Below are 27,679 nucleotides of genomic sequence, written 5' to 3' on the forward strand. Positions count from 1 at the left end.
TCTCTTTAGTACTGAACCTTTCTCCAAGTCTCTCTGTCCTGTCTTTGTTTCTCTGTCTGTAGGGCTCCCTTTAGTATCTCCTGTAGGGCAGGTCTCTTATTAGCAAATTCTCTCAGCATTTCTTTGTCTGTGAAAAATTTAAGCTCTCCCTCAAATTTGAAGGAGAGCTTTGCTGGATAAAGTATTCTTGGCTGGAAATTCCTCTCTCTCAGAATTTTAAATATATCGTGCCATTGCCTTCTCGCCTCCATGGTGGCTGCTGAGTAGTCACTACTTAGTCTTATGCTGTTTCCTTTGTATGTGGTGAATTGCTTTTCTCTTGCTGCTTTCAGAACTTGCTCCTTCTCTTCTATGTTTGACAGTGTGATCAGTATATGTCTCGGAGTGGGTTTTTTTGGATTTATTCTATTTGGAGTTCGCTGAGCATTTATGATTTGTGTATTTATGTTGTTTAGAAGATTTGGGAAGTTTTCCCCAACAATTTCTTTGAATACTCTTCCTAGACCTTTACCCTTTTCTTCCCCTTCTGGGACACCAATGAGTCTTATATTCGGACGTTTCATATTATCTATCATATCCCTGAGGTCCATTTCGAGTTTTTCAATTTTTTTCCCCATTCTTTCTTTTATGCTTTCATTTTCGATTCTGTCATCTTCCAGGTCACTGATTCGTTGTTCAACTTCCTCTAGTCTTGTACTATGAGTGTCCAGAATCTTTTTAATTTGGTCAACAGTTTCTTTAATTTCCATAAGATCATCCATTTTTTTATTTAGTCTTGCAATGTCTTCTTTATGCTCTTCTAGGGTCTTCTTGATTTCCTTCATATCCCGTACTAGGGTCTCATTGTTCATCTTTAGTTCTTTGAGTAGCTGCTCTAGGTGTGTCTCTTCTGGTCTTTTGATTTGGGTGCTTGGGCTTGGGTTATCCATATCGTCTGGTTTTTTCATATGCTTTATAATTTTCTGTTGTTTTTGGCCTCGTGGCATTTGCTGTCCTTGATAGGGGTCTTTTAGGGTTTGTAGACCAGTTGTAGTCCTTATCTCTAATTTATCAGATCTACAGCTTCGTGGAGTACACTTTCTCTAACTAACCAGCAGGTGGCGTCCACGAGCCACCTGTTCTCCACAAGCCAGATCTCCCCTGCTTAGCCTTTTTGGTGAGTGGGGGAGTGAGTCTTGTGGGGCCCAATTGGTGTACCAAGCTTGCGTGTGTAGTTGGTGTTGCCTGCCCTGTATGTGGGGCGTGTTTCTGGGCAGTCGGGGAGGGGGGGTGGCCCTAACAATCAAATCTCCCTGATGATCCTAGAGTTTTAAAGCTACTGCAATAGTCTAATCCTTCAGTTCAGTCCTGCCACAGTTTGTCTCTGCCACTGACCCACAAGTCTTTGGTATTGGCGTATGGCTCCTGAGACTTGCAAGTGGGCCCCTCTTCCAGGCTGTGCACCCCGGGTCCTCTGTTGAGGGATGACTGTGCTATGTCACAGGTGAGTGCCGTCCCCCCAGGGCAGTTCTGGGCTGCTGGGCTGTGTTGGGAGGCTCCCAGTCTGCTCAAATGATGGCTGAATGGGGCTCTGTTAATTCACACTGCTCCCCCTTCCCAGCTCTGGGACATTCAGCTGAGGTTGCAGGGAAGGCTAATGTCCACGCCCAGTTTTGTGGTGTGTGCCTGTTATTTGAAGCACTTCCGTCACACTGGGTTGTCTGGGGCAGCTCTGGGCTATGGGGCTGGCGATGGGCAGGAGTGTTTCCTGTCCACCAGGATGGTGGCTGTGAGCGGACACCCCCCTTTTCTTGGGAAGTTGTGTTGTTTAGTGAATTTTCTCAGCCACTGGATTATTGCCTTTTGTCTCAGAGCTCTCTTATTTCTGCTCTTGACTTGACGTGCCCAAATTTCAATTCTTTGAAGCTTTCTGTATTGAGCTTCTTAGAGTAATTGTTTTAGAAAAAGCAAAAAGGATTTAAAAAAAAAAAAAAAAAAAAAAAAAAAAAAAAAAAAAAAAACGGCCCTCCTCAGAGATCTAATGGGTTATTGAAATGCTAATAGACAAAGCAACCAGGGCCATTAAGGAAAGGTGCCCTGGGCAGAGAGATCAGCCTTGCTTCGGGATTTGCATATGCGCCTCAAGGCCTGATCTCCGCCCTTCCCCTTTCTGTGTTCACCAGAACTCCAAAAATCCTCTGCTTTTACTTTGGAGCTTCTCGTGTTGTTTTCCTTCTATGCCCGTCTCCTCTCTGCTGGGCTGGCTGCTCTCAGAGTCTCTGGTGTCTGGCCTCAGTCTATCTATGGTTGGAGTTTGAATCAGTAGAATGAGTTTCCGATGAGAGCAGCCACTGCAATTCTCCCTTCTCCTTCCTGGAGCTGACAGCCCCTCCTCCCCCGGGACTGAGCCTGGCAGGGAGGGGCGCGGGTCCCCTGGCCGCAAAAACTTACAGATTTCGCTGATCTCAGCAGTTCCACGTTTTCATGAGTGTTGTATGAAGTATGCCCAAAGACAGATTGCTCTGTGGTGTCCAGTCCACGCAGTTCCTGGCTTTTTACCTACTTTCCTGGAGGAGTAACTAAAACATACAGCTCACCAGTCTGCCATCTTGCCCCGCCTCCCCCTCAAGTAGTTTTAACAGAAAGAGAATACAAGTTCTTTGCACATCTGAAAATGTCTCTTTTTTTTAAAAATTTAATTTTATTGAGATTGTTCATATACCATACAATTATCCAAAGATCCAAAGTGCACAATCATTTGCCCATGATACCATCATATGGCTGTGCATCCATCACAATTAATTTTTTTTCCAATTTTTAGAACATTTTCATTACTTCACAAAAATAAAGACAAAAAAAGAAAACTCAATGCCTCCCATATCCCTAACCACCTCCCTTCATTACTGACTCATAGTATTGGTATAGTACATTTGTTACTCTTGATGAAATAATGTTAAAATACTGCTAACTGCAGTATGTAGTTTGCAATAGGTATATTTTTTCCCTATATACCCCTCTATTATTAACTTCTAGTTATAGTGTCATACATTTTTTCTAGTTCATGAAAGAGATTTCTAATATTTGTACAGTTAATCATGGACATTATCCACCACAAAATTCACTGTTTTATACATTCCCATCTTTTAATCCCCAACTTTCCTTCTGGTGACATACGTGACTCTAACCTTCACCTTTCCACCACATTTGCACACCATTCAGCACTCTTAGTTACTCTCACAATAACGTGCTACCATCACCTCTGTCTACTTCCAAACACTTAAGTTCAAGCTAGTTGAACATTCTGCTCATAGTAAGCAACTGCTCCCCATTCTTTAGCCTCTTTCTATATCCTGTTAACTTATATTTTGTGTCTATGTGTTTACATATTATAATTAGTTCATATCAGTGAGACCATGCAATATTTGTTCTTATGTGTCGACTTATTTCACTCAATGTAGTGCCCTCAAGGTTTCTTCATAACCCGTTTTTTTTTTAAGACAGTTTTATTCACCCACCATACTTTCCATCCTAAGTAAACAATCGATGGTTCCCTGTATAGTCACATATTTATGTATTTACCACCATCACCACTATCTATATAAGATATCTCTATTTCTTCCACAAAGAAGGAGGAATAAAGAGATCTTTATTCTGATTTAATTTTCATTTTTGCTGATATACTTCCTCAAGTAGTTTTAACAGAAAGAGAATACAAGTTCTTTGCACATTTGAAAATCTCTTTTTTTAAAAAAATTTAATTTTATTGAGATTGTTCATATACCATACAATTATCCAAAGATCCAAAGTGCACAATCATTTGCCCATGATACCATCATATGGCTGTGCATCCATCACAATTAATTTTTTTTCCAATTTTTAGAGTCAGACAACATCACCAATGCCAAGAGTCCCATAGCCCTCCCTTATGTCCCCCTCTTACAGGCATTTAGCTTTGGTATATTGCCTTTATTACATTAAAAGAAGCATAATACAATGTTTCTGTTCATTGCAGTCTCTAGTTTGCATTGATTGTATTGTTTTCCCAATACCACCTGTTCCAGTTTGCTAATGCTGCCTTTTCACGAAACACCAGAAATGGATCAACTTTTATAAAGGGGGTTTATTTGGTTACAAAGTTACAGTCTTAAGGTCATAAAGTATCCAAGGTAAGTCATCAACAGTTGGGTACCATCACTGGAGGATGGCCAATGGCATCCAGAAAACCTGTGTTAGCTGGGAAGGCACGTGGCTGGCAACTGTTCCAGAGTTCTGGTTTCAAAATGGCTTTCTCCCAGGATGTTCCTCTCTAGGCTGCACTTCCTCAAAAATGTCACTCTGAGTTGCTCTTGGGGTGTTTGTCTTCTCTTAGCTTCTCCAGAGCAAAAGTGTGCTTTCAAAGGCTGTCTCCAAAATGTTGCTTTGTAAGCTGCAGCTCCTCTCTTAGCTCCTGTGCGTTCTTCAAAGTGTCCCTCTTGGCTGTAGCTTCTGGGGTCTCACTTTTTGGAAGCCCAGAATTTTCAAAATTATCAGGTTCTGGTTTCTTTGTACCCAAGAGTTCATTTCTCAGCTTATCTCTGCCCTGTCACATTTTATTATAACCTACAAGAAGAAGCCATGCTATGTCTTCAACTTTTAGTTTCAAAATCTCATCAGCCAAGTATCCCAGCTCGTCACTCAATTTCTTCCTTCCATCTGACACCAGGACAAAATTTTGCCAAATTCTCTGCCACTTTAAAACAAAGATCGCCTTTCTTCCAGTTGGCAATGACACAATCATCATTTCTGCTCAAGGCCTCATCAGAAGTATCTTTAGAGTCCATATTTCTACCAACAGTCTCTTCAAAGCAATCTAGGCCTTTTCTGTCAAGCACCTCACAATTCTTCCAGAATCTTCCCCTTATTCATATTAATAGCCGTTCCAACATGTTTGGTATTTGCAAACTCAGCAGCACCCCACTCCTGGTACCAAAACCTGTTCCGGTTTGCTAATGCTGCCTTTTCACAAAACACCAGAAATGGATCAGCTTTTATAAAGGGGGGTTATTTGGTTACAAGGTTAGAGTCTTAAGGCCATAAAGTGTCCAAAGTAAGTCATCAGCAATCGGGTACCTTCACTGGAGGATGGCCACTGGTGTCCGGAAAACCTCTCTTAGTTGGGAAGGCACATGGCTGGTGTGTGTTCCAGAGTTCTGGTTTCAAAATGGCTTTCTCCCAGGATGTTCCTCTCTAGGCTGCAGTCCTCAAAAATGTCTTGCTCTTGGAGTGTTTGTCCTCTCTTAGCTTCTCAGGAGCAAAAGACTGCTTTCAAAGGCCGTCTCCAAAATGTCTCTGTAAGCTGCAGTTCCTCTCTCAGCTCCTGTGCATTCTTCAAAGTGTCCCTCTTGGCTGTAGCAAACTTGCTCCTTCTGTCTGAGCTTATATAGTGCTCTAGTGAACTAATCAAGGTGCACGTTGAATGGGCAGGGCCATGCCTCCATGGAAATTATCTAATCAGAGTTATCACCTACAGTTGGGTGGGTCACATCTCCATGGAAACACTCAAAGAATTACAATCTAATCAACACTAATACATCTACCCCACACGAGATTGCATCAAAGATAACAGCGTTTTGGGGGACATAATACATCCAAACCAACACACCACCTTATTTTTAACACCTTGCAAGGTTGACATTCATTTTTTCTCCCTCATGTAAAAACACATTTGTACATTTTATCACAATTGTTGAGCACTCTAGGTTTCACCAAGTTATACAGTCCCAGTCTTTATCTTTCCTCTTTCCTCTTCTGGTGTCCCACATGCTCCTAACTTTCCTCTTTCAACCATACTCACAGTCATCTTTGTTCAGTGTACTTACATTGCTGTGCTACCATTACCCAAAATTGTCTTCCACACCTCTCACTCCTGTCTTTTCCTATCTGTCTGTGGTGCTCCCTTTAGTATTGCCTGTAGCACAGGAATCTTATTCACAAACTCTCTCGTTGTCTGTTTGTCAGAGAGTAAACTCTCCCTCATATTTGAAGGACAGTTTTGATGGATATAGGATTCTTGGTTGGTGGTGTTTCTCTTTCAGTATCTTAAATATATCACACCACTTCCTTTTTGCCTCCATGGTTTCTACTGAGAAATCTGCACATAGTCTTATCAAGCTTCCTTTCTTTGTGATGGATTGCTTTTCTCTTGCTGCTTTCAGGATTCTCTGTCTTTGACATTTCATAATCTGATTATTACATGTCTTGATGTAGGTCTATTCAGATCTGTTCTGTTTGGGGTACGCTGCACTTCTTGGATCTGTAATCTTATGTCTTTCATAAGGAATAGGAAATTTTCATTGATTATTTCCTCTATTATTGCTTCTGCCCCTTTTCCCTTCTCTTCTCCTTCTGGGACACCCATGACATGTACATTCATGTGCTTCATGTTGTCATTCAATTCCCTGAGCTGTTGCTCTTATCTTTCCATTCTTTTCCCTATCTGTTCTTTTGTGTGTAGGATTTCAGTTATCTTGTTCTCCAGTTCCTGAGTGTTTTCTTCTGTCTCTTGTGATCTGCTGTTGTTTGTCACTTCTTGTGTTGTGCCTTTCATTTCCATAGATTGTGCCAGTTGTTTTTTCAAACTTTTGATTTCTACCTTATTTTCGCCCAGTGTTTTCTTTATAGCTTTCATCTCTTTTGTTATATCTTCCCTGAACTCGTTGATTTGGTTTTTGATTTGATTTAGCATATTTCTTTGAAAATCTTTAATAGATTGTTTCATTAAAGTGAAACAATATCTCAGCTGTATCTTGATTGAGGTGTAAGTTTGTTCCTTTGACTGGGCCATATCTTTGTTTTCCCTAGTGTAGATTGTAGTTTTCTGTTGTCTAGGCATCTGGTTTCCTTAGTTACTCCAATCAGATTTTTCCAGACCAGAATGGGTTCAGGTCTCAGAATGGGGTTATATTCAGGGTGTATCTTAGAAGAATGACAGACTTTTCTGTGAGGTCTCCAGTCACTGTGCTTTTCCTAATCTCTCCAGCAGGTGGCACCTGTCAGCCTGTCGCTCCTGACTGGTGTAAGGAGGTGTGGCTCCTTCAGTTTCTGTTTCGGCTGTTTTCCCCCAGGCTCTGGGGTATGGTTCTGAATGCAAAGCTGGACCCCACCTCCTTACTCTTAGGGAAGATATACCCCCTAGGGAGTTTTCATCTGCATTTGAATTATTCTCTGACTCTGTTATCTCCACTCCTGTCTTGGTCAGAGTGCTGTGAACTGAAAATGGCTGAGGCTTTCTCCTCTAAGCCCCTTGGATTAAGAGAGAGAAAAAGGGACAGAAAGCCCCCTTTTGGAGCCAGTACATGACCCCCCAGTTTGACTTGCTGGCCAGAGGTAACACCAGGTCTTCTGGGCTCCCCCTCCTGGGACAGATGAGTCTTCTGGTACTTTAACATCAGTCATCACTAAAAGCCTCTGTCTGCTTATTGGGGGTTTGTAGCTTGTATTCAGCAGTCTGCATTTGTTAATTAAAACCCCAGTTGGAGCTCAGCTGAGCTATATTCGCTCGCTCGGAGAGTGCCACTCTTTACCACAGCGAGGTTTTGCATCTCAGCCTGTCGTGGAGGGAGGGGGCTCCTGGTGCAGTTCCACAGCTTTTACTTACAGATTCTGTGCTGCAATCTCAGCATTCCTCCCAATCCAAGTTGGTGTATGATGTGTGGACACTCACGGTTGTCCCCCAGCAGTTATTCCAAATTATTTAGTAGTTGTTCCTGGTTGTTTATTAGTTGTTCCAGGGGACTGACTAAATTCCACTTCTCTCTATGCCACCATCTTGCCCCTCCCTTGAAAATGTGTCTTTTACCTTCACATAAGTGTGATCTCTTAGTTGGGTATAGGAATTTAGCTTGGAGCAGAACTTTGTAATGGTCATTCTTCTATGTTCCATGTCAAGTTTTGGAAATTGATTTTTTTTCTCTCATACTTCCTTGGAAGTATCTTGAATCTCTCTAAGAATTTGCAGTAGTTTTTGTTTCCTACATTCATTTTTTCAGTGGGAGTCACCTGGTGTGATTGTGGAGTCTGTTCTCTGGTAATTTTGAGCTGCTTATATTTGTTGGTATATATCCTGACCTAGAACCTCCCTCTCATGGAATTCCTTTAGCCCCCTTGCTGGAAGTGATTTTTCCTGAAGAGACCAACTGTGAATGGGAGGACAAACAGAATTCTCATTGAAGGCTTGGAGGCCTCTTAAGTTCTTGGACTTTGTTAAGGCATGATTGGGGAAGTTGCAGCTCTCTCTTCCTTTTATTCAAGGGAAGCAGCAGTTGAGCTGAGTAAGGCAAGTCCTTTGGGAGGCAACGACATGAGCAGTGTTCTGGTTTGCTAATGCTGCCGTTTTGCCAAACACCAGAAATGGATTGGTTTTTATAAAGGGGGTTTATTTGATTACAAACTTACAGTCTTAAGACCATAAAGTGTCCAAGGTAAGGCATCAGCAACAGGGTACCTTCACTGGAGGATGGCCAGTGGCGTCCTGAAAATCTGTGTTAGCTTGGAAGACACGTGGCTGGCGTCTGCTTGCTCCCAAGTTGCATTTCAATATGGCATTCTCCAGAATGTCAGTGTCAGCTTCCAATGGTCATCTTCAAAATGTCACTCTCACTTGCTCTCCAAAATGTCACAGCTGCTGTGCATCTGGGCCTGTGTACCTCTTTTTAAAGTACTGCAGTGATCCAATTAAGACCCACCCTGAATGAAAGGTCTTGCCCACAGTTGATTGAGTCACATCTCCATGGAAACACTGAACCAATAGGTTCCAACCTAATCAACACTTACATGTCTGCCCCCACAAGACTGCATTAAAGAATATGGCTTTTTCTGGGGGACATAACATATACAAACAGGAAGGGATATTTCTCTTCCCAAGGTGGGGCTGAGGGCATCCATCTTGGCTTAGTAGCTAGGACACTAGAGATCACTTTCCCATGCTGCCGGTTTCCCCACCTCAGCCTGGTACTGAAATTGCTGAATTGCCTGCAAAAGGAGTTGGGGGACAGAGAGGAATCATAAGTGCACATTCAGGTTGCTCTCTTTACAGAATTTCCTTAAGAGTTATATGAGTTTACATTGAAATAATGCTGTAAACATTGTATCCCTGACCCTCTTGTTGCCATCTGTATCTGTTTTGTTCTGGCCCTAGATAGGCATGGGATTTGGGGCTTACTCAGATTCCCAGGATGGCCTGGCATTGATTAAGCTGTTCACAAATTGTAGATAGGTGGATGATGGCTCACTTTTTTTCTTTCTTGTAGAAAATAAAAAGGCAGGTAAAGGCTCCAAAGGCTGCAAGAAGGTAAGTTGGTCCTGTCCTCAGGTAAGGTATGTTCACTGGGGGTAAGGTCAGGAATAGATGGCCTGTGTTGGGAGAAACCCACAAAACAAGTAGATGTTGGATGACTGGACAGAGCACTGTGTTGGAATCCAAGGATCTGTCTTTCTCTTCCTTTCTGGGTGGCCAAAGCAGAGAATTGGCAGCATTTATTAAGTTCCTACCATAAGCCGTAGGCTCCTTCTTCTTGACTTACCTTGGTAGGGATTATCATCAATCCCATTTTTTAGATGAAAAAATTGAGCTTGTAGGGAGAAAGTTACTACTAGGTTCAAAGTCACCCAGCTAGGATTTGAATCGCTCTGATTCTCTCTGATTTCTCATAGAGAAAACTCAGTCTTTGGCCCCAGCTCCTGGATCTCCTGGTCCTGCTGAGAAAGGTGTGGGCAAGTAAGGCTTGGGCTAGGGTGGTGGTTCTCAAACTTTAGCATTGTTGAAGTTCTCAAACTTTAACCAGCCTTCCAGAATTACCTGGAGGGCTGGTTAAAACAGATTGTTGGGCCCCACCTCTGAGTATCTGATTTGGTAGATCTGCCCATGGTATCCCAAGAATTTGCATTTCTAGCAAGTTCCCAGGTGATGCTGCTGCTGGTCCAAGGACCATACTTTGAGAATTAATCATCTAGAAAGCTTTTCTCTCATCTTTTATTTGGGAAACCTCCCCAGCTGCCACTTTCCCTCCCCCCACTGTTTTCTTGAAGTTCTTCAGTGAGTCCCTGTCTCTCCCCAGCCAGGTGCACAGATCTGAGAACAGAGCCCTTCTTTTTGCCTACTTTTGTATCTTTTCCCCCACAACTGTATTTCTAAGCAGCTTTAGCTCCCCGGGGGAGGGGAAGTTCCATGGGTTCATTAGGTCTTTTTGATATTTTTCTCTTGTGCAATGAACAGACTGCAAAGCAGAGTGGGAAGAAAGCAGCCTCCAAATTGCCCTCCGTTCCTCAGCTTTTTCACATCAATGATCATGTCAAATGGGAGGCTGAATTAAAGCAGAAGAGGGTAAGCCCTTTCTTTACCTTGGGGGATGGAGGATGCCCTGGCTTGAATGCCAGATTTGCAGAAGTATTGGATAGAAGGAAAAGCTGGGGTTTTTAGAGTTGTTGAAGCTGGTTGTGGAAGGGGGAAGAGAATGAGGTCACCTTGATAATTTGTTTTAAGGTCTCCATTTGCTCACCAACTCATCACCTCCCAGTACATTACTGTCTGGCTTAGGTTCCCACTGCTCCTCTGAAACTGCTCTTGCCAGCATCACCAGGGCATTCTCTGACAGCACATCCACGGATAGTTTTCTGTCCTTATCATATCCAAATTTTCAGCTTTTGAGACCATGCTTTGCTTGAAACACTTATTTTGATTTGTCTTTTCACTCTCCTCAATATCCTCCTTCCTCTTTGACCAGTCTTTTTCAGTCTCTTCTGCTGCTTTTTCCTCTTCCTGCTCTTTAAATGAGAGTATCCCAGGACCTTGTCCTCTTTCCCCCTCTGGTATTAAGTGGTTTCCTCTGCCTAGAATGTATTCTCTCTCAGACTCACACATACCTTCTTTTTATTTTTTTCTGCTGCTCTTCCATTTCCTTCATCTCTGCTTTTTTCTTTCTCTGAAACCCTCTGTCTCTATCTCTTGCTGTTATACATGCTCTCCCTGTATGCCTGCTCCTTCTACCTCTGTGATGTCACACTGTTACCCCTTCCCTTTTACTCTTAGACTCCCATCCTTTCCTTAGGCTACAGACCCAGTTGGATACAGTCACAGTGTGTGTTTACCTGTTAGGTAGAGGAGATGAGGAAGAAGCAGCAGACTGCCCGGGAGCAAGAGAGACACAGACGCAGGACCATCGAGAGCTACTGTCAAGATGTCTTGAGACGCCAGAAGGAGTTTGAGGAAAAGGTGTGAACATCCTTTGCCCCCTGAGTGGACCTGGCTTGGGTTTGCTCATTGCTGTATGAAAGGGAAAGAGGGAGGGGAAGTAGGGGGTCACTGTGGAGAGGATGTGAGACAGTGTTGTGGACAGGGAGGGAAGATGAGAGGGAAATAATAGGGTGGAGGGGCAGGGGTTGAGATGGAGTGGGGGTATGAGGGGAGAAATGAGAGAGGAGCATATATGAGGGGGTGTCATCTTCCTTGTGGGGCTTCTTGCTACCTCTCTGACATATATTCTTGTCTCACACACAAAATACACATTTTCCAACTCATGCTCCCTTTCTAACATACAGTACACATTTTTCCTCCCCTGTCCCATGTCCTCCATAGATTGTTTTTCTCACTTATACTTCCCTCTCACATTTCTCCCTCATACATCCATGTGTACACTCAGGTTTCCAGCTGGTGTTCTTTGCTCAAACACACACACATAGGCATACACATGTACTATGTATGTTTTTATCCATTATTCTTCTAGTTCCTAGCTTTGTTGACTGATCAAAGTTACTCTGGGGTGGGCTGAGACTCACATGACTTCCCCAGCCTCCTATAGTATTTCCAAACCCTGGTGCTGTCTTTTCCCTCCCTGGACCATTCTTCTTTTCTCCTCTAGGAAGAAGTTTTGCAGGAATTAAATATGTTTCCTCAGCTGGATGATGAGGCCACGAGGAAGGCTTATTACAAGGAGTTTCGTAAGGTATAGACACCCATTTCTTAAGGCCTTTAAGGAGGGCACTAATCCATTCCTTTCATCTTTCCTTTTCTATTTCTCCTGACAAAGATGAAGACATTTTCTTTCATGGACCTGTGTGACTGGTACCCAGTCTTCTCCCTTCCTTCATCTCCCTTGTCCTTTGCTCTGCAGGTTGTAGAATATTCTGATGTGATTCTGGAAGTCCTGGATGCTAGAGACCCATTGGGCTGCCGCTGCTTCCAAATGGAAGAGGCTGTTCTGCAGGCAGAAGGCAATAAGAAACTGGTCCTGGTCTTGAACAAGATTGGTGGGTGTTGGGCAGTGTTCTAGTTTGCTAATGCTGCTGGCATGCAAACACCAGAGATGGATTGGCTTTTATAAAGGGGGTTTATTTGGTGACACAGTTACAGTCTTAAGGCCATAAAGTGTCCAAGGTGAGGCATCAACATTCGGGTACCTTCACTAGAGGATGGCCAATGGTGTCCGGAAAACCTCTGTTAGCTGGGAAGGCATGTGGCTGGCGTCTGCTCCAAGTTCTGGTTTCAAAATGGCTTTCTCCCAGGACGTTCCTCTCTAGGCTGCAGTTCCTCAAAAATGTCCCTCTTAGTTGCTATTGGGGCGTTTTTCCTCTCTTAGCTTCTCTGGAGCAAAAGTATGCTTTCAACAGCTGTCTTCAAACTGTCTCTCATCTGCAGCTCCTCTCTCAGTTCCTGTGCATTCTTCAAAGTGTCCCTCTTGGCTGTAGCAAGCTCGTTCCTTCTGTCTGAGCTTATATAGTTCTCCAGTAAACTCATCAAGGCCCATGCTGAATGGGTGGGGCCACACCTCCATGGAAATTATCCAATCAGTTGGGTGGGGTGCATCTCCATGGAAACGCTCAAAGAATTACAATCTAATCAACACCGATACGTCTGCCCACACAAGAATACATGAAAGATAATGGTGTTTTGGGGGACATAATACATTCAAACCAGCACAGGCAGGATTGGGTAAGGCAGGGAAGGGGCCAGGCCTTCTTGAAAGACTATCTTGGGACCAGACACTGAGATCCAGCAATGCAGTGGTATTCATAACAGTCATGCAAGGTAGGGATTCTTGTTTCAATTTTCAAAGCCAGGAATCTTAAGACGTGAAGTCACTTGTCTAAACACACACACGCACACACACACGCTCACACGCACACGGTGTAGCAGAAGTTGGGAGTGGAATCCAGGTCTGTTGCCTTTGAATCACCTGTTCCTGCCATTTTTTTTTTTTTTTTTTTTTAATCATCATTTTATTGAGATATATTCACATACCACGCAGTCATACAAAACAAATTGTACTTTCGATTGTTTACAGTACCATTACATAGTTGTACATTCATCACCTAAATCAATCCCTGACACCTTCATTAGCACACACACAAAAATAACAAGAATAATAATTAGAGTGAAAAAGAGCAATTGAAGTAAAAAAGAACACTGGGTGCCTTTGTCTGTTTGTTTCCTTCCCCTACTTTTCTACACATCCATCCATAAACTAGACAAAGTGGAGTTTGGTCCTTATGGCATTCCCAATCCCATTGTCACCCCTCATAAGCTACATTTTTATACAACTGTCTTCGAGATTCATGGGTTCTGGGTTGTAGTTTAATAGTTTCAGGTATCCACCACCAGCTACCCCCAATTCTTTAGAACCTAAAAAGGGTTGTCTAAAGTGTGCGTAAGAGTGCCCACCAGAGTGATCTCTCAGCTCGTTTTGGAATCTCTCTGCCACTGAAGCTTATTTCATTTCCTTTCACATCCCCCTTTTGGTCAAGAAGATGTTCTCCATCCCACGATGCCGGGTCTACATTCCTCCCCGGGAGTCATATTCCACGTTGCCAGGGAGATTCACTTCCCTGGGTGTCTGATCCCACGTAGGGGGGAGGGCAGTGATTTCACCTTTCAAGTTGGCTTAGCCAGAGAGAGAGGGCCACATCTGAGCAACAAAGAGGCATTCAGGAGGAGACTCTTAGGCACAAATACAGGGAGGCCTAGCCTCTCCTTTGCAGCAACCGTCTTCCCAAGGGTAAAACTTATGGTAGAGGGCTCAACCCATCAAACCACCAGTCCCCTATGTCTGTGGTCATGTTGGCAACCATGGAGGTGGGGTAGGCGAATACCCCTGCATTCTCCACAGGCTCCTCAAGGGGGCACTACATCTTTTTTTTTTTTTCCTTGTTTGTCTTTTTTCTTTTTTTTTTTTTTTAACTTTCCCTTCTTTTTTAAATCAACTGTATGAAAAAAAAAGTTAAAAAGAAAACAAACATACAATAAAAGAACATTTCAAAGAGACCATAACAAGGGAGTAAGAAAAAGACAAGTAACCTAAGATAACTGCTTAACTTCCAACATGTTCCTACTTTACCCCAAGAAAGTTACGTAATATAGCAACATTTCTGTGAACTTGTTCCTACTACATCCATCAGAAATTAACAGAACATAGTCATTTCTGGGCATCCCCAGAACGTTAAATAGCTTATCTGTTCTTCTTGGATTATTGTTCCCCCTTCCTTAATTGCTCTCTACTGCTAGTTCCCCTACATTCTACATTATAAACCATTTGTTTTACATTTTTCAAAGTTCACATTAGTGGTAGCATATAATATTTCTCTTTTTGTGCCTGGCTTATTTCGCTCAGCGTTATGTCTTCAAGGTTCATCCATGTTGTCATATGTTTCACCAGATCGTTCCTTCTTACTGCCGCGTAGTATTCCATCGTGTGTATATGCCACATTTTATTTATCCACTCATCTGTTGAAGGACATTTGGGTTGTTTCCATCTCTTGGCAATTGTGAATAATGCTGCTATGAACATTGGCGTGCAGATATCTGTTCGTGTCACTGCTTTCCAATCTTCCGGGTATATACCGAGAAGTGCAATCGCTGGATCGAATGGTAGCTCTATATCTAGTTTTCTAAGGAACCGCCAGACTGACTTCCAGAGTGGCTGAACCATTATACAGTCCCACCAACAATGAATAAGAGTTCCAATTTCTCCACATCCCCTCCAGCATTTGTAGTTTCCTGTTTGTTTAATGGCAGCCATTCTAACCGGTGTTAGATGGTATCTCATTGTGGTCTTAATTTGCATCTCTCTAATAGCTAGTGAAGCTGAACATTTTTTCATGTGTTTCTTGGCCATTTGTATTTCCTCTTCAGAGAACTGTCTTTTCATATCTTTTGCCCATTTTATAATTGGGCTGTCTGTACTATTGTCATTGAGTTGTAGGATTTCTTTGTATATGCAAGATATCAGTCTTTTGTCAGATACATGGTTTCCAAAAATTTTTTCCCATTGAGTTGGCTGCCTCTTTACCTTTTTGAGAAATTCCTTTGAGGTGCAGAAACTTCTAAGCTTGAGGAGTTCCCATTTATCTATTTCTCTTTTGTTGCTTGTGCTTTGGGTGTAAAGTCTAGGAAGTGGCCGCCTAATACAAGGTCTTGAAGATGTTTTCCTACATTATCTTCTAGGAGTTTTATGGTACTTTCTTTTATATTGAGATCTTTGGTCCATTTTGAGTTAATTTTTGTGTAGGGGGGTGAGGTAGGGGTCCTCTTTCATTCTTTTGGATATGGATATCCAACTCTCCCAGCCCCATTTGTTGAAAAGACCATTATGGCTCAGTTCGGTGACTTTGGGGGCCTTATCAAAGATCAGTCGGCCATAGATCTGAGGGTCTATCTCTGAATTCTCAATTCGATTCCATTGATCTATATGTCTATCTTTGTGCCAGTACCATGCTGTTTTGGCAACTGTGGCTTTATAATAAGCTTCAAAGTCGGGGAGTGTAAGTCCTCCAACTTCGTTTTTCTTTTTTAGAGTGTCTTTAGCAATTCGAGGCATCTTCCCTTTCCAAATAAATTTGATAACTAGCTTTTCCAAGTCTGCAAAGTAGGTTGTTGGAATTTTGATTGGGATTGCATTGAATCTGTAGATGAGTTTGGGGTAGAATTGACATCTTAATGACATTTAGCCTTCCTATCCATGAACATGGAATATTTTTCCATCTTTTAAGGTCCCCTTCTATTTCTTTTAGTAGAGTTATGTAGTTTTCTTTGTATAGGTCTTTTACATCTTTGGTTAAGTTTATTCCTAGGTACTTGATTTTTTTAGTTGCTATTGAAAATGGTATCTTTTTCTTGAGTGTCTCTTCAGTTTGTTCATTTCTAGCATATAGAAACATTACTGACTTATGTGCATTAATCTTGTATCCCGCTACTTTGCTAAATTTGTTTATTAGCTCTAGTAGGTGTATCGTTGATTTCTCAGGGTTTTCTAGATATAAGATCATATCATCTGCAAACAATGACAGTTTTACTTCTTCTTTTCCAATTTGGATGCCTTTTATTTCTTTGTCTTGCCGGATTGCCCTGGCTAGCACTTCCAGCACAATGTTGAATGACAGTGGTGACAGCGGGCATCCTTGTCTTGTTCCTGATCTTAGAGGGAAGGCTTTCAGTCTCTCACCATTGAGTACTATGCTGGCTGTGGGTTTTTCATATATGCTCTTTATCATGTTGAGGAAGTTTCCTTCAATTCCTACCTTTTGAAGTGTTTTTATCAAAAAGGGATGTTGGATTTTGTCAAATGCTTTTTCAGCATCTATTGAGATGATCAATTGATTTTTCCCTTTCGAGTTTTTAATGTGTTGTAATACATTGATTGTTTTTCTTATGTTGAACCATCCTTGCATGCCTGGAATGAACCCCACTTGGTCATGGTGTATGATTTTTTTAATGTGTCTTTGGAATCGATTTGCAAGTATTTTGTTGAGGATTTTTGCATCTATATTCATTAGGGAGATTGGCCGGTAGTTTTCCTTTTTTGTAGCATCTTTGCCTGGTTTTGGTATTAGATTGATGTTAGCTTCATAAAATGAGTTAGGTAGTGTTCCATTTTTTTCAATGTTTTGAAAGAGTTTGAGTAAGATTGGTGTCAGTTCTTTCTGGAAAGTTTGGTAGAATTCCCCTGTGAAGCCATCTGGCCCTGGGCATTTATTTGTGGGAAGATTTTTGATGACTGATTGGATCTCTTTGCTTGTGATGGGTTGGTTGAGGTCTTCTATTTCTTCTCTGGTCAGTCTAGGTTGTTCATATGTTTCCAGGAAATTGTCCATTTCTTCTACATTATCCAGTTTGTTGCCATACAGTTGTTCATAATATCCTCTTATAATTTTTTTAATTTCTTCAGGATCTGCAGTTATGTCACCTTTTTCATTCATTATTTTGTTTATATGGGTCTTCTCTCTTTTTGATTTTGTCAGTCTAGCTAGGGGCTTGTCAATCTTGTTGATCTTCTCAAAGAACCAACTTTTGGTGATATTTATCCTCTCTATTGTTTTTTTGTTCTCTATGTCATTTATTTCTGCTTTAATCCTTGTTATTTCTTTTCTTGTGCTTGGTTTAGGATTGGTTTGCTGTTCATTTTCTAGCTTCTTCAGTTGATCCATTAGTTCTTTGATTTTGGCTCTTTCTTCCTTTTTAATATATGCGTTTAGTGCTATAAATTTCCCCCTTAGCACTGCTTTTGCTGCATCCCATAGGTTTTGGTATGTTGTGTTCTCATTTTCATTCGTCTCTATATATTTAGCAATTTCTCTTGCTATTTCTTCTTTAACCCACTGATTGTTTAGGAGTGTGTTGTTTAACCTCCAGGTATTTGTGAATTTTCTGTCTCTGATGGTTATTGACTTCTAATTGTATTCCATTGTGCTCAGAGAATGTGCTTTGAATAATTTCAATCTTTTTAAATTTATTGAGGCTTGTTTTATGTCCCAGCATATGATCTATTCTGGAGAAAGTTCCGTGAGCACTAGAAAAGTATGTGTATCCTGGTGATTTGGGATGTAATGTCCTGTATATGTCTGTTAAATCTAATTCATTTATCAGATTGTTTAGGTTTTCAATTTCCTTATTGGTCTTCTGTCTGGTTGATCTATCTATAGGAGAGAGTGATGTGTTGAAGTCTCCCACAATTATTGTGGAAACATCAATTGCTTCCTTTAGTTTTGCCAGTGTTTCTCTCATGTATTTTGTGGCACCTTGATTGGGTGCATAGACATTTACGATTGTTATTTCTTCTTGCTGAATTGCCCCTTTTATTAGTACGTAGTGGCCTTCTTTGTCTCTCAAAACATCCCTGCATTTGAAGTCTATTTTATCTGAGATTAATATTGCTACACCTGCTTTCTTTTGGCTGTAGCTTGCATGAAATATTTTTTTCCATCCTTTCACTTTCAGTTTCTTTGTGTCCCTGTGTCTAAGATGAGTCTCTTGTATGCAACATATTGATGGTTCATTTTTTTTGATCCATTCTGCGAATCTATATCTTTTAATTGGGGAGTTTAATCCATTTACATTCAACGTTATAACCGTGAAGGCATTCTTGAATCGGCCATCTTATCCTTTGGTTTATGTTTGCCATATTTTTCCCTCTCTCTATTAATATCCTTTATTGTACCCATACCGAATCTCTTTAGTACTGAACCTTTCTCCAAGTCTCTCTGTCCTGTCTTTGTTTCTCTGTCTGTAGGGCTCCCTTTAGTATCTCCAGTAGGGCAGGTCTCTTGTTAGCAAATTCTCTCAGCATTTGTTTGTCTGTGAAAAATTTAAGCTCTCCCTCAAATTTGAAGGAGAGCTTTGCTGGATAAAGTATTCTTGGCTGGAAATTCCTCTCACTCAGAATTTTAAATATATCGTGCCACTGCCTTCTTGCCTCCATGGTGGCTGCTGAGTAGTCACTACTTAGTCTTATGCTGTTTCCTTTGTATGTGGTGAATTGCTTTTCTCTTGCTGCTTTCAGAACTTGCTCCTTCTCTTCTATGTTTGACAGTGTGATCAGTATATGTCTCGGAGTGGGTTTTTTTGGATTTATTCTATTTGGAGTTCGCTGAGCATTTATGATTTGTGTATTTATGTTGTTTAGAAGATTTGGGAAGTTTTCCCCAACAATTTCTTTGAATACTCTTCCTAGACCTTTACCCTTTTCTTCCCCTTCTGGGACACCAATGAGTCTTATATTCGGACGTTTCATATTATCTATCATATCCCTGAGGTCCATTTCGAGTTTTTCAATTTTTTTCCCCATTCTTTCTTTTATGCTTTCATTTTCCATTCTGTCATCTTCCAGGTCACTGATTCGTTGTTCAACTTCCTCTAGTCTTGTACTATGAGTGTCCAGAATCTTTTTAATTTGGTCAACAGTTTCTTTAATTTCCATAAGATCATCCATTTTTTTATTTAGTCTTGCAATGTCTTCTTTATGCTCTTCTAGGGTCTTCTTGATTTCCTTCATATCCCGTACTATGGTCTCATTGTTCATCTTTAGTTCTTTGAGTAGCTGCTCTAGGTGCTGTGTCTCTTCTGGTCTTTTGATTTGGGTGCTTGGGCTTGGGTTATCCATATCGTGTGGTTTTTTCATATGCTTTATAATTTTCTGTTGTTTTTGGCCTCGTGGCATTTGCTGAACTTGATAGGGTTCTTTTAGGGTTTGTAGACCTATTGAAGTCCTTATCTCTAATTTATCAGATCTACAGCTTCGTGGAGTACACTTTCTCTAACTAACCAGCAGGTGGCGTCCACGAGCCACCTGTTCTCCACAAGCCAGTTCTCCCCTGCTTAGCCTTTTGGTGAGTGGGGGAGTGAGTCTTGTGGGGCCCAATTGGTGTACCAAGCTTGCGTGTGTAGTTGGTGTTGCCTGCCCTGTATGTGGGGCGTGTTTCTGGGCAGTCGGGGAGGGGGGGTGGCCCTAACAATCAAATCTCCCTGATGATCCTAGAGTTTTAAAGCTGCTGCAATAGTCTAATCCTTCAGTTCAGTCCTGCCACAGTTTGTCTCTGTCCACTGACCCACAAGTCTTTGGTATTGGCGTATGGCTCCTGAGACTTGCAAGTGGGCCCCTCTTCCAGGCCGTGCACCCCGGGTCCTCTGTTGAGGGATGACTGTGCTATGTCACAGGTGAGTGCCGTCCCCCCAGGGCAGTTCTGGGCTGCTGGGCAGTGTAGGGAGGCTCCCAGTCTGCTGAAATGATGGCTGAATGGGGCTTTGTTAATTCACACTGCTCCACCTTCGCAGCTCTGGGACATTCAGCTGAGGTTGCAGGGAAGGCTAATGTCCACGCCCAGTTTTGTGGTGTGTGCCTGTTATTTGAAGCACTTCCGTCACACTGGGTTGTCTGGGGCAGCTCTGGGCTATGGGGCTGGCGATGGGCAGGAGTGTTTCCTGTCCACCAGGATGGTGGCTGTGAGCGGACACCCCCTTTTCTTGGGAAGTTGTGTTGTTTAGTGAATTTTCTCAGCCACTGGATTATTTCCTTTTGTCTCAGAGCTCTCTTAGTTCTGCTCTTGACTTGACGTGCCCAAATTGCAATTCTTTGAAGCTTTCTGTATTGGGCTTCTTAGAGTAATTGTTTTAGAAAAAGAAAAAAGGATTTAAAAAAAAAAAAAAAAAAACGGCCCTCCTCAGAGATCTAATGGGTTATTGAAATGCTAATAGACAAAGCAACCAGGGCCATTAAGGAAAGGTCCACAGGGCAGAGAGATCAGCTTTGCTTCGGGATTTGCATATGCGCCTCAAGGCCTGAGCTCCGCCCTTCCCCTCTCTGTGTTCACCAGAACTCCAAAAATCCTCTGCTTTTATTTTGAAGTTTTTCGTGTTGTTTTTTTTCTATGCCTGTCTCCTCTCTGCTGGGCTGGCTGCTCTCAGAGTCTCTGGTGTCTGGTCTCAGTCTATCTATGGTTGGAGTTTGAATCAGTAGAATGAGTTTCCGATAAGAGCAGCCACTGCAGTTCTCCCTTCTCCTTCCCGGAGCTGACAGCCCCTCCTCCCCCGGGACTGAGCCTGGCAGGGAGGGGCGCGGGTCTCCTGGCCGCAAAAACTTACAGATTTCGCTGATCTCAGCAGTTCCACGTTTTCATGAGTGTTGTATGAAGTATGCCCAAAGACAGGTTGCTCTGTGGTGTCCAGTCCACGCAGTTCCTGGCTTTTTACCTACTTTCCTGGAGGAGTAACTAAAACTTACAGCTCACCAGTCTGCCATCTTGCCCCGCCTGATAGTCTTTTCCTGTTCCTGCCATTTTGAGCTTTGTGGACAACCCTGGAGAGCTCCTCTCCCCCAAGCTAGAAACCAAAGCTTGGAGGTTTGGGAGAGAGTGGGGCAAGAGATAAGACTTACTCTGCAGCCTGCTAGGTGGGAGACTACATGAGTTCAGGACTCATTCAGGTTAGGGTCTCATCTTAGCTGTGCTATCTGTTTTCTGTGGGATACTGTGTAAGTCATGTCACCTCTGAGAGTGTCAGTTTCTTTAGCTGTAAAATGGGTAGTGATTGTCCCAACTTCAAAGGGTTGTTGTGAGGATTAATAAGTGTTTGGTACATGGCTAGTACTTCATAAATGATAGCCATTCTTGTCAGAGTTGTTCTTGACATTTGTCCCAACCTTGAATGATCCAGAGAGGGGGTGGGAAACACAACTTGTAGGAGGCCTCTGGGCACTTTGGGCACTCTGTCTTGGAAGGAGGGCATCTGGGAACAAACAGCTAGTTTGCTCATTCTCCCCAAGGGGCAGAGGCCTGCTCTGGAAGGGCTAACTGGTCCCATAGACCAGGCCGTCCTTTCTAATTCCAACTTGGTAACTGGAGAGGGACTGAGAGGGCCAGCAGAGATATCTATTGCCAGGAGGTGGGCCTAGCTTTGGGTGTGGGTAGAAGAATCTTTGGAATGAGCCATCAAAGTGATGTTCTCTTACCAGCCCCATCTGTTCTATTTTCCCCAGACCTAGTCCCTAAGGACATTGTGGAAAAGTGGCTGGATTACCTTCGGAATGAACTGCCAACTGTAGCTTTCAAAGCCAGCACCCAGCATCAGGTCAAAAACCTGGTAAGCCTGTGTATAGGGGTGTCTAACCTCATTCAGGGTAGCCTGGGGTCAGGGTTGGGAGATAGTGATTTAAGTGAGGACTTATAGCTCTTTGGTAATTGAACTGTATCTTCAACTTTGAGTTTTTGCTCTTCTGGGTGACTTCTTAATATTAATTTCAGTTTTTTCCTTCCTATATATCCCTTTTTAGGAAGCATTTTTTTTTTCAGTTGTAAGAGTAGTGCATGCTGTATAAAAAATTTGGAAAATATAGAGGAGTAAAAGGAAATATCACTCTTGACTTAAACTCTCAGCAGTAACTACTTTTTTTTCAGTTTTCCTCTTTGGGATCCAAGTATATTAGCAATAGACACACATAAAAACTTAGTTACTCAATGGTCATAAAAGACAAAAGAGACCAAGTAAATGCTGCCATTTTAACGAAACGTTTCAAAATGAGAGAAAAAAGACATTTACTTTATAGTTGCAATTCGGAGAATGACAGTGATGTAAGTTGGCAGCCACAAGTCACCTCTGGGAAGCTCCAGATTTAGGGGAGGCAGTGGGATGCTGTGTTGTAGGGGTCTCAGCAGAGGAAGGACCACCACTTGACTTTACAGGGGTGAGCATATGGTATCTATAGATACCACAACATTCAAAAATTAGAGTAACAGCTCTTGTTGCTGAACATGATGTATGCAATGGAAGTGTCATTCTTGGCTTGGCTTCTCAGTGTGCATTTTTCTTTTCTGTCCAATGTTTTGCATCTATAGAATTCCTCTTTTAGATGCCTGATGATGATTTGTATTAAAAATACGTTAGAAAAGACAGATAAGTTGACATTGAAAAAGGGAATTTGACTCCTACTATAGAATATTTATTTTTCCCAGGGTGGTAACTACTTTTAATTATTTTTGAATACACTTCCGTTCTTTTTTTCTTTTAAAAACAAATCACACTACTTCCTAATTATATAATTAATACAGAAATACATTTTAATTGTAAAATATTAAAGTATTACAGAAACATTGGTTGCTTCTGGGGAGAGAAATGGTGCTAAGGGACATCTTTTCAATGTTGCACCATGTGTAAAACTTATTAAAAAATAAAATCACAGATAAATCTTAAATACAACGCTTTCACCAGTACCCCTAATTCCAATCGTCTTTATGCATACCTTGAGGTAATCACCATTATTAGTTTGGTGTATATCCTTCCAGACTTCTTTCTATACACATATAGAAGATAAAATACTGTTTTATATTATATGTGTCATTCTAGAGCTTGTTTTTGTTTTACTGGAGATCTCTTTATAAAGATCTACCTTTTTAATACTACATAAAATCAGTTTCAGTTTTTTTCATTGTTACAGCCAGTACCTGAACAAACACCTTTGCACTTGTCTCTTTGGCACATGGGCAAGTATTAGGTACTGAGAGATGGAATGGCTGGGTCATAAGCTTAGTGCATTATACATTTTACTAGACACTAATAAATTGCCCTTCATAGTGATTGTACCAGTTTATCCTCCCACCAGTGGAGTACATGAATGTGTGAAAGGTACTAGTTCCCTGCACTCTTGCCAACCAACACTTGATATCATTAAACTTTTTAAACTTTACTACTCTGGGTGAAACCTGATATCTCATACATAATTTTTTGGCCTTCTTTGATGATAAAAATTTGGTAAGCATCCTTTTCTAGCAGTTATATTTCATTTGTATTCTATTTTTTGTTTTGCTTTAAAAAAACACCTTTTTTATTAGAGAAGTTGCAGGTTTACAGAAAATTCATGCAGAAAATACAGAGCTCCCGTATACCTCCCCGTCACACACAGTTTCTCCATATCACCAACACTTTGCACCCATGATGCTCCCCAGTTAAAACTGATGAAAAGATCACTGTAATTATACCATTAACCAGTCCATACCTTATACTAGTGTTCTCCACTTGTGTGTATAGTCCTATGATATTTTTATATACTTTCATCCTAGTAACATACTCCACACAGAATTTCCCCTTTCAGCCACATTCACATACACAGTTCAGTGGTGTCAATCATGTTTAAATGTCATGCCACCTTCACCACCATCCACTACCAAAGTTTTCCATCACCCCAAACAAACTATACCAATTAGGCATTAACTCCCTATTGTTTACCCCTACCCCAGCCCTGGTAACCTGTATTTTTGTTTCTGACTTTATGAATTTCCTTATTCTAATTATTTCATATAAATGAGAGCATACAATATTTGTCCTTTTGTGTCTGGTTTATTTCCCTCAATATGATGTCTTCAAGGTTCATCCATGTTGTCACATGTATCAGAACTTCATTCCTCTTTATGGATGAATAATATTCTACTGTATGTATATACAACATTTTGTTTATCCATTTATCTGTTTATGGACACTTGGGTTGCTTCTGTCTTTTGGCACTGGTGAGTAATGCCGCTGTGAACCAGTGTGCAAATATCTGTTTGAGCCCCTGCTTTCGGTTCTTTTGGGTATATACCTAGAAGCGGGGTTGCCAGATCATATAGTAAATCTATACTTAGCTCTCTGAAGAACCACCAAACTTTGCCACAACAACTATACCATTTTGTATTTCCACCAACGATGAATAAGAGATCATATTTCTCTACCTCCTTACCAACACTTATTTTCTTTTTTTTTTAAATAGTAGCCATTCTAGTGGGTGTGACTGATAACTCATTATTTTTGTTTTTTTTAATTCAATTTTAGTGAGATATATTCACATACCATACAATCAAAGTGTAAAATCAGTTGTTCACAGCACCATTATATAGCTGGGCATTCATCACCACATTCAATTTTTGAACATTTTTATTATCATACACAAAAAAGAATAAGAATAAAAGTGAAAGTGGAAAAGAACACCCAAAACATGCCATCCCCCATCCTTCCCTATTATTCATTTACTTTTTGTCCTCATTTTTCTATTCATCTGTCCATACACTGTATAAAGGAAGTGGGAGCTACAAAGTTTTCCTAATCACACAGTCACACAGTGTAAGCTATATAGTTATACAATCGTCTTCAAGGATAAAGGCTACTGTATTACAGTTCAACAGTTTCAGGTATTTCCTTCTAGCTATTCCAATACACTAAAAACTAAAAAGGGGTATCTATATATTGCATAAGAGTAACCTCAGAATGACCTCTCGACTCTATTTGAGGTCTCTCAGCCACTGAAACTTTATTTTGTTTCATTTCACTTAACCCTTTTGGTCCAAGAAGGTTTTCTCAATCCCTCAATGCCAGGGCCCAGCTCATAACCACGAGTCATGTCCCATGTTGCCAGGGAGTTCCACACCCCTGGGAGTTACATCCCACGTAGGGGGGAGGGCAGTGAGTTTACCTGCAGAGTTGGCTTAGAGAAAGAGGCCACATCTGAGCAACAAAAGAGGCTCTCTGGGGGTGACTCTTACATACCATTTTAAATAGGCTTAGCCTCTCCCTCATAGTAACAAACTTCATAAGGGCAAGCCCCAAGGTCAATGGCTCGGCCTTCTTATTTGGTAGCCCCCAATGCTTGTGAGAATATCATTAATTCCCCAGGTGGGGAAATTTAATATTTCCACATTTTTCCACAGTCTCTCAAGGGGGCTTTGCAAGTACATCTTCATTCTCTGCCAGAATTGTTCTGGGATGTGTTGGGGCTTCACGCTAACCTGCACAAACCAACCAGACCTCACTCTCTAATCAATGCTCCATATAATTATGTTGTTTGAATAAACTGATCATACAAGTCAAATTATATAATGTGTCACAAAAATATAGATCTTGCACCTAATAAACATCTCTTCCTTTGGTCCCACACAGAACCTGAAGCTTCAAAAACACTGTCAATATCATACATTACCCTTCAGTCTGATTTACCTTAGTCCTAACCAAGTCCATTTCGTTCATATCTCTAATTGAAGTCTGATCTCTTTTTTCAGAGTCTTTAACATTTGCTGTATGGGGTAATCTGACACTCATAGCTGCCAGACTCTGGGTCTGAGTCTCAGGTGTCACACAGATACCCAAAGTTCCAGGGACCAACCAGGTTATACACAAACAGCTTAGCATCTCAGAGTTTAGAAATAACCATTATAGCTCAGGGATAGATGTAACTGCTGTGAGAGCTTATAGTCTAGGAAACTTTACAATAAGCCTTCCCCTGATAACCTATGCTTTCAGACTCAATTCTCAAGAGTTTGCACATTATGTTTAGTTCATATTAGTGAAGCATTATAATATTTTTCTTTTCATTTCTGGTTTATTTCACTCAACATATTGTCCTCGATGTCCATTCACCTCACAGCTTCACTCCTTTTTGTAGCAGTTCAGTATTCCATTCACAAATTGCCATTCCATTCATCAATTGATATACCCTTAGGTCACCTCCATCCACTGCAAATCGTGAATACTGACACCATAAACCCCACTGTGCAAATGTCCCTTCATGTTCCTCTTTTCACTTCTTCCTAGTATATACCCAATAACCAAGTTGCAGGACCATGTGGCAACCCCATGCTTAGCTTCCTGTGGAACTACCACATTGCTCCAAATGGGCTGCACCATTCTACTTCTCTACCAGTGCTGATTAGGTACATCCCTTTCTCCACATTTTCTCCAGCATTTGTATCCCTCTGTTTATTTCTTTAGACCATTTTTTCACACCATACATTCCATCCTAAGTAAACAGTCAATGGTTCCCTTTCCCTGTATAATCACATAGTTATGCATTTACCAATACTATATAAGGACATTTCTATTTCTTCCACAAAGAAAGAGGAAGAGGTGAAGAAAGTGAAAATAAAAGATAAAGAAAAGAAGGTGACAACTAAAAAGCAACAAAAGGAAAAATAAAATTAAAATAAAATACAATAAAAAATCAGACAACACCAACACTAAGAATCCCCATACTCCTCCCTTATGTCCTGTATAGACATTTAACTTTGGTATATTGCCCTTGTTACAATTAGTGGAAGCATATTATGTTACCGTTAACTATAAACTCCAGTTTCCATTGATTGTATTTTTTTTCCAATACTACCCCATTTTTAACACCTTGCAAAGTTGAAATTCATTTGCTCTCCCTCATGTAAAAACATGTTTGTATATTTAATCACAATCATTGACCACTCGAGATTTCACTGAGTTATACACTCCCAGTCTTTATCTTCTGTCCTTCCCCGTCGTCCTACCTACTCCAATCTTTCTCCCTCAACCTTACTCACAGCCGTCTTTGTTCAGTGTAATTAAATTATTGTGTTACCGTCACTCAATATCATGCTCCAAATCTCTCTCCTGTCTTTTCCTATCTGTTGTAGTGCTCCCTTTAGTATTTCCTGTAGAGCAGGACACTCTCTCAGTGTCTGTCTTTCTGAGACTATTTTAAACTCTCTGAAGGACAGCTTTGCTGGATGTAGAATTCTTGGTTGGTGGTTCCTCTCCTTCAGTATCTTAAATATATCATACCACTGCCTTCTCGCCTCCATGGTTTCTGCTGAGAAATCCACACATAGTCTTACTGAGCTTCCCTTGTATGTGATGGATTGCTTTTCTCTTGCTGCTTTCTGAATTCTTTGTCTTTGACATTTGATAATCTAATTATTAAATGTCTTGGTGTAGATCTAGTTGGATCTGTTCTGTTTGGGGCATATTGTACTTCTTGGAGCTGTAATTTTATCTCTTTCATAAGAGATGGGAAATTTTCAGTGATTATTTCCTCCACTATTGTTTCTGCCCCTTTTCCCTTCTCTTCTCCTTCTGGGACACCTATGACATGTACATTCATGTGCTTCATGTTGACATTCAGTTCCCTACAATGCTGCT

The 27,679-nt window shown here is 41.2% G+C and overlaps 1 protein-coding gene across 2 annotated transcripts in view; it reads left to right on the top strand.

Moving 5' to 3' along the window:
* Positions 1–22,230, top strand: part of LOC119523638 (guanine nucleotide-binding protein-like 3-like protein) — a 38,496-nt gene extending 16,266 nt beyond the window's left edge. The window contains exons 3-9 of one of the 2 annotated variants that reach the window (XM_037822443.1): positions 9,267–9,307; positions 9,670–9,723; positions 10,232–10,339; positions 11,111–11,227; positions 11,874–11,957; positions 12,126–12,261; positions 21,753–22,230. In XM_037822443.1, the coding sequence (XP_037678371.1) occupies positions 9,267–9,307; positions 9,670–9,723; positions 10,232–10,339; positions 11,111–11,227; positions 11,874–11,957; positions 12,126–12,261; positions 21,753–21,943 (731 nt within the window). In that variant the 3' untranslated portion in view covers positions 21,944–22,230. The remainder of the gene's footprint in view (positions 1–9,266; positions 9,308–9,669; positions 9,724–10,231; positions 10,340–11,110; positions 11,228–11,873; positions 11,958–12,125; positions 12,262–21,752) is intronic. The other variant, XM_037822444.1, reaches the window with a different exon arrangement.
* The last annotated feature ends 5,449 nt before the right edge of the window (positions 22,231–27,679 follow it).

Source organism: Choloepus didactylus, chromosome X (genome assembly GCF_015220235.1).
Source record: "Choloepus didactylus isolate mChoDid1 chromosome X, mChoDid1.pri, whole genome shotgun sequence".
NCBI lineage: Eukaryota > Metazoa > Chordata > Mammalia > Pilosa > Megalonychidae > Choloepus > Choloepus didactylus.